Source organism: Barbus barbus (genome assembly GCF_936440315.1).
Source record: "Barbus barbus genome assembly, chromosome: 3".
Taxonomy (NCBI): Eukaryota; Metazoa; Chordata; class Actinopteri; order Cypriniformes; family Cyprinidae; genus Barbus; species Barbus barbus.
This window is the reverse complement of record NC_136731.1, coordinates 33,359,943-33,366,939: the sequence shown is the minus strand read 5'-3', so window position 1 is coordinate 33,366,939 and position 6,997 is coordinate 33,359,943. Positions and strand designations below refer to the sequence as shown.

Sequence of the window (6,997 nt, the reverse complement as noted above, 5' to 3'; positions counted from 1 at the left end):
TTTATCCTCATTTTTATAGGTTACCATTAGATGAGTTAGCTTACCCATTGCAGTTTTGATGTCAAGGTGTTCTTTTTTCATGTTAGAAGAGCCATTTCCATTCAGAATGCTGTCACCTTGAATGTATGCATTGTAATCTCATTGCCTTCATTTTCACATCAATAAGAATCATTTGACCCCTAGATATTCAATGATATTGCAAGTAATGAAGTGAGTGCTGTATTTATAATATAAATTCTCACTTCTGCCAATAAATATTGAATATTACCTATATCATACTACACTTTTTAGACTTAGAATGAGTGTGTGACTTTACACGGGTCCCTAAGAAGATGTCGTTATGTACTTGAGATTTCACTTTTGTAAACCTGTGAAAAGATTTCAGGGTGAAAATGTTCTTTTTCTTTGAATTTCATTACACTTGCTCTACCTGGGAGGGATTCATTATCTTGATATCCAGGTCAAAGAAACCTTATATAGCAGCAAACCTAGCTCTACAGTAAGTTAATTACCCTGTCAACATACCCTGACAAAGACAGCGCGTGTAATCCCCTATAACCAAGCATGGGATCCGCACCCTATCAGTGACCCTGTATACCTGTCACTCAAAGCTTCTGCCCCCTTGACATGTACACATGTGACAGAAGATCACTGTCACTTCCTATTTCTTTCAGTTTTAAGTCATTATTAGTCAGTCAGAATGCATCAGCTGCAATGCCGGTGTGCTTGTGTGGAGAAGTCCTCTTTTATCCGCCTTATTTTTAACGTACGAGCGCTATTATTGTACACTATTATTGTAATTATAAACACAGCACAAAAAGTTTTACTATTTCCTGCACTTTACTATTCTTTTAGTTGCCATCCTTCTACATATCACACATTCACAGAAAATATCTTATTTCTGAATTTCAACATAAGCCCATGAACAGAACACATGCTACCAAAAATTATTTTTTATTAGTATCAATATTAGACACCACAATAAAGTGAGATACAATTCAGAATGCAGCAGTAGTGTGAAAGTTAGCCCTCCTCAGCTGAAAACAGAGTTCAGTGTATCCGGACAGTATGAGTTTTTAGTAAATGTACAGTCACATTAGCTAAATTGCATGCAAAACTGTCTGTTTTCAATAGTGTGGAGATATATGGTCACAGAAGTCACTTTCAAACAAGCAGCTTCCTGTATGTCAGTGCAGTGAATTCATGTCGCAAACTTGAACATGAGCACAATCTGCACGGGAAACTCCATATCACACAAATTCCTAATGAAATAATTGGAATTCGCCAAAATTTCATCGATCAATGGTAAATAAGACTGCACCTTAAGACAATATGTCAGATGTTTACATAATGAGTTCAGTAAGATATTGTTTTTTGTTGATTAAAATTTTGTATTAATGTTTTCTACAGGTTAATTAACAGTCAACAAGCATTTTAACCTGGGTCCATAGAGATGTTTAGTAAGCTACTTTGTGTATACACAGTGAAAGAGAGAAAATGTGGGGTAAAATATTCATATAGCACCGCTGACAAAATCCATCATTCCTTTAAAACCCTCACAAAGACCTTTACGTTATAGTTTCCTTCCACCTTACATTAACACTGACCATTTAGATTCAAAAACTTTCAATCCTGCTCTTCTTCATCTAGTACATAAAGACTACAATACATTTCAGAATGTATTCTCTACAGTTTGTGCTTGACGAAAAAAACTATATTCCCCATGCACCCGCTCTGACCACTAGCTACATCTTATTCTACTTTCTACTTTCATCTGTCCAACCATGACTTTTTATGGCACAATCAGCAATACGCTAGTCTAATATCATGCAAAGACTCTTTGCCACAATTAAAGACAGATAAAGAGAGAATCCCAGGGAGAGAAAGAGATCAAAACACAGTTGCTTATTGCTTATTGTGGCTAATATAACTGAATATAGTTCCCAGGAACTATATAGACTAAGAGAGAATACGCAGGGAAAGTTGGCAAGAAATCACACATTTGATCACAGCATCCAGAAGTGTTAGGGATTAACTTTTCAGTTGCATACAATCCAGTGTCTGAGACTGATTACGGCAGATCCTTCCTCTCCGTGGTGGACTCCTTAATGATCTTTGAAAGAGAGATTGCATAGGTTAGTTTTAGTTAAAACAGAAAACAATGAACAAATAAAAAAGATAAATATACAAATCTGTAATGCAGAGATAGTTGGCTGATTTAAGACATTAATATTATTTAATGAAGTAACATGAATGAACATTTAATAGTTTTTACTACCGTTAACTAATGGGACCTTTATTGTAAAGTGTCACTAAAATAATACAGTTTTAGATATAATGCAGCATTTCCTTTTGGCCCATGGTCCACAATCAAGTTTGATTTTGGCCCAAAAGTTTGGACACTTCTGCTTTAATGCAATATGTGAAAGATTGAATCAATTAATAAAATTAATGAAATAATTGTTCATTTAATTCTTTTTTGAGATTGTTGGAAAAGAAAATGTTGTCATCAGCTGGTGATGAAGGCAAGGCAAGGCAAGTAGACGTGTATTCATGTAAACTGGGTGTCCAAAACTTTTTTTGAATATTTAAAGGTTGATGAAGAGCGCCTCCTAGTGTTTACCTCTCCATCACGAGTCTCAACAGTTCGCACAACTATGCTCCTCTTCACATGTGCCTCAGGAGTCAGCTTAGTGTCCAAGCTGGTGTCTACCAAAACACACACACATACACACACACACACACACACACGAAGGATTAAACATTAGACATTTAATTCAAGCAGGAATCAACAACTGGATGATGAATCACTCACCTCTAAACTGTAAGTTGGTGAAGTTCTGCACCGGAACAGTGATTCTAGAAGAGGTGGAAGATATTTGTTTAATCATATTTGAATTTATTTCCTCAAATTATTGTGGCTGATGCCATTTCTCTCCTCTCATCACCTGCTTTCCTCTCCTTCGAGCAGCTTCCTGTAGGTGGCAATTTCAATGTCCAAAGCCAGTTTTACATTGAGCAGATCCTGGTACTCCTGCAAGTGTCTGGCCATCTCCTCCTTCAGCATCTGGATCTCATCCTCCAGATGGGCCACAGTGTTCTGGTAACCGGCCGTCTCTATGGCGAAACGCTCCTCCAACTCTCGCAGCTGACGCTCCAGGGACTCGTTCTTAAAGACAGAGTGAGAAGTTTGAAATGGTTTTGAGAGGATGATGACTTTGCTGTCAAGTACTGCTCTCTACAGTCATGGCTGAATTTGTCATTATTGTTGTTCTGAATAAGTTTGGTGAATACTTACAGATCCACGGAGAGATTCCAGGTCACAGGTCAGGCCCTGGATCTGTCGACGATACTCGTTGGCTTCTTGCTTAGCTTGTCTCAGAGCCTCTGCGTTACGGTTGGCTGCATCAGTCAGATCAACAAACTAATGAAATAAATCATAATTATTATTATTTATTTATTATCTTAAAAAAGGTGTAGAAACGTTTTATTATATTACATTATATTACAAATAAAATTTTGCATTTAAAATCTTCTAATAGAGAAAATTCACTAAAGAGAATGCATGTGTGTGTGTGTGTGTGTGTGTGTGTGTTCATGTAACCTTTGAGCGATACCACTCCTCAGTCTCGTGCATATTGGAGGTGGCCATGGTCTCAAACTGAGCTCTGATCTCCTTCAGGGCAGTGGTTAAGTCTGGCTTAGACACATCCAGATCCACATGAACCTGTTGGGCCATCAGCTGCTCCTGCAGCTCCCTCATCTCCTACATCGAGCAAGGAAGAAGGGTGAAGGAGTGAGAGAAATTTACAGGTGACTATAATGGTGTCTGATCTAATCTGATCTTTAGGACTTAAAATTGAGTCTGTTTGGGCACATCAGAATCTGATATAGATACAAATAGCCAGGTTAAATGAACAGATTTAAGACAGATATGCCTGTTGGAGTAAAATGAAAGGAGACAGGGATGAAGTGAACAGATGGAGGTATAGTGTGGAGAGAGTGGGAGAGATAACACACCTCCTCGTGGACCTTCTTCAGGAAATTGATTTCATCCTGCAGAGCATCAATCTTCCTCTCCAGCTGTACACGGTTCAGAGCTGCTTCATCCACATCCTGGAATCAAAAGTGAAATTCATGACAGCAATATGATAACTTACTCATGAGACGGGAATAGAGTGCTCCTTACTTGTCTGAAGGTGTTGAGGTTGTTTTCTGCTTCTTGTCGTAGGGCAGTTTCATCTTGAAGTCTGGAGGACAGATAAGAAAATGTATCTAAAAAAAAAGGATACTACCCTAATTTCTACAAACAATAGTTGTCCACATATTCAAGATTTGCGGGACCCAAAGAACTCCCAGAGTATTTCCCCTCTTGAAAATGTATATAGGAAGTCATTATATTTATTTTTATTTCAATACAATATTCTGTATTCTAGTGATATTGGAACTCCAACCGTTTCACTGTTTGTATTACTTTTTGATAGAAATTTAAAATTTTATTCAGCAAGGATGAGTAAAATTTATCGAAAGTGATGGTAAAGACTTTTACATTGTTACAAATTAATTTTGTAAATAAATGCAGTTCTTTTGAAATTTCTTTTCATCAAAGAGTCCTGAAAAACAATGTATCACTGTTTCCACAAAAATATTAAGCAGCACAACTGTTTTCACCACTGATAAGAAATTTCTTGAGCATCAAATCAGCATATTAGAATGAGTTGCAAAAAGAACATTCCAGAAATTAAACTTTCCAGGAATGTTTGGAATCTTCCAGGAAAAGTTTCCGAAAAAGTACAAGAAATGTTCCACCCCCTTGCACCCCTATGTCTGAAGGATCATAAAGTCAACACTGAAGACTGGAGTAATGATGCTGAACATTTCAAATTCATTTTTAAATTGTAAGAGTTCTTCAAAGTACTGTTTTTACTTTTAAAGTTTTTTTGATTAAATAAATTCAGCATAAGAGACTCATATTTATACATAACCTATAGGTAGGACATTTCATACATAACGGTCATAGACTCCCCATAACGTCAAAATATAATTCATATTATGTTCTGTGATCTGTGAATTTCCCCTGCCCTCAAAGTGTATTCTAAAGAGTTACTTATGATAAATCAGTTTTGACAGTTGTAATGAAAGGCTCACAGTGGAGGTGTCCTATGATGGTGTGGTGAGACCTGCAGCAGGGGGCTGGACAGGGTTCAATGGATCACTCATGCATCATTAACTGCAGCTACTGCTCTTTCCCACGGGGTGGAGTAGATGCACTGCCTTTCATACACACCCTTCTACAACACATCAATATCAACAATTCCAAACAAACAGTGTCTAGTTTGGGCATATTACCTACCTGGTTACCATGGTTTCTGATTTCAGTTTTATTTCATAAATGTTACTAATGTTTCAGTAGAAATAAAGTTTTCGTGATTTCCTGTCAGTTTTGTTTTAAGAGATTCATATGAATGTTTTTGCTTTGTATCTTGAACCAAGAATGTGGTTCTTCTCTAACAGGACATCTGAACTGGGGGTGTTCAGTCTTTGTGGAAGCTGTACTGAGGTATTGTGCCCCTCCCCGCCCCCATACCACTCAGTGAATGAAAAGAGAGGCAGCATGGGATTGCATGAGAGTAAGAAATGAGGAGCCTCTCATTGAAAACAGAGTTGGGGTGCTATAAATTCACATAGTAACACTGAAGTTGTGGCAATAGTACTGATGTGGAAAAATGCCAGAAGTGTTGGAGTTCTTAAGAGATTCTTTACCCATATAAAAGCTGTTCTTAAGGGCAGGATGGCATTTCTTTGATATGGCTATTGACCTTTTTTGTGACATTGTTCTCCTGTTGCTCTTAGCGTTCTTGGGATGTGTGGTAGCTCCACTCCAGCAAGGCACATCTACTCATACACAAGTACACTCTTTTAGGCTGTATTTTGCTTTGACACGTTGGTTAGAGTGATTCTAACTTTGTGTTTCCATTTGTTTCCATCACAACACCAATAAATCAGGGTAGTTTTGTTTTCTCACTGGCTTCCTTTTCATTTTTGAAAGTGAACTGATAAATGATCTCATAACTTACTATCTATCTATCTATCTATCTATCTATCTATCTATCTATCTATCTATCTATCCTTATAATTATAAAATATCTGCAAAATACATTCAAAACATTTTGTGAAAAATATAAATCTATAATCTTTAATTTGATAATTTTTATATTTGGTTATAAATATATTTATATATTATATAATATACTATATAACCCTTGAAGTACCCCGAACCTGAACCCTAGTCTGAAACACGTTTTAGACAAACAAGGTGCAAGATACTATTACTATAATTATATTATATTATATTATATTGTATTGTGTTTTATTTATTGTCATTTTTATTTATTTATTTTATTTTTTGGGAAAATTGCAATCAATATCCACCTGGCTCAAAACTCTAGGAGGGCACTTTAAACAGGCACAGCACATCTGTCCTTACCTCTGTTTAAGAGTGGCCAGGTCTGAGGCCAGGTTGTCTCTTTCAATCTCCATTCTGGCTTTACCAGCGTTGAGGCCATCCACCTGCCTGCGGAGCTCCCTCAGCTCCTCCTGGTAGATGTCCCCCAGACGGCTGGGCTCCTTCCCTCTCAGCTGGTTCAGCTCCACCACCAGCATCTTGTTCTGTTGCTCCAGGAAGCGCACTTTTTCGATGTAGCTGGCAAAGCGGTCATTCAGCCCCATCATCTCCACTTTCTCATTGGTGCGCGTCTCCCGGTACTGGGCCTTCAGCAGGGAGTCCGCAGAGAAGTCCAGCCGGTCCCCGCCCAGGGATAGGCGCGAGGTGGACAGGGTGATTGGGCTGGAGGTCAGGTGGCGCGGGCTGCTGTGGAGGGACAGGCGGCCTGTGCTGAGGCGGCTGGTCACCCCCATGGACGGGGAGCCGCCCGAAGTTCCGAAGCGCTTTCGGTAGGACGAGAAAGCTCGCTGGGACTCCATGCCAGAGGAAAAT

General features: G+C 38.4%; 1 protein-coding gene across 1 annotated transcript; it reads right to left on the bottom strand.

Moving 5' to 3' along the window:
* Positions 1 to 937: 937 nt before the first annotated feature.
* On the bottom strand, positions 938 to 6,997 carry LOC306855951 (glial fibrillary acidic protein-like). The gene is made up of 9 exons (XM_079394925.1): positions 6,488 to 6,997; positions 4,190 to 4,250; positions 4,021 to 4,116; positions 3,605 to 3,766; positions 3,299 to 3,424; positions 2,949 to 3,169; positions 2,816 to 2,859; positions 2,624 to 2,709; positions 938 to 2,113 (listed from the first exon to the last, which is right to left on the bottom strand). The coding sequence occupies exons 1-9, from the start codon at positions 6,982 to 6,984 to the stop codon at positions 2,072 to 2,074; spliced, it is 1,335 nt and encodes a 444-aa protein (XP_079251051.1). The 5' UTR covers positions 6,985 to 6,997; the 3' UTR covers positions 938 to 2,071.

Excerpts from the sequence above, each read along its gene's own strand:
- LOC306855951 (XM_079394925.1), bottom strand. The coding sequence starts at position 6,984 with ATGGAGTCCCAGCGAGCTTTCTCGTCCTACCGAAAGCGCTTCGGAACT. Across the intron at positions 4,117-4,189 it reads ACCTCAACACCTTCAGACAA|GATGTGGATGAAGCAGCTCT; the intron begins GTAAGGAGCACT and ends TTTTGATTCCAG. Across the intron at positions 2,710-2,815 it reads CACCAACTTACAGTTTAGAG|ACACCAGCTTGGACACTAAG; the intron begins GTGAGTGATTCA and ends GTGTTTTGGTAG.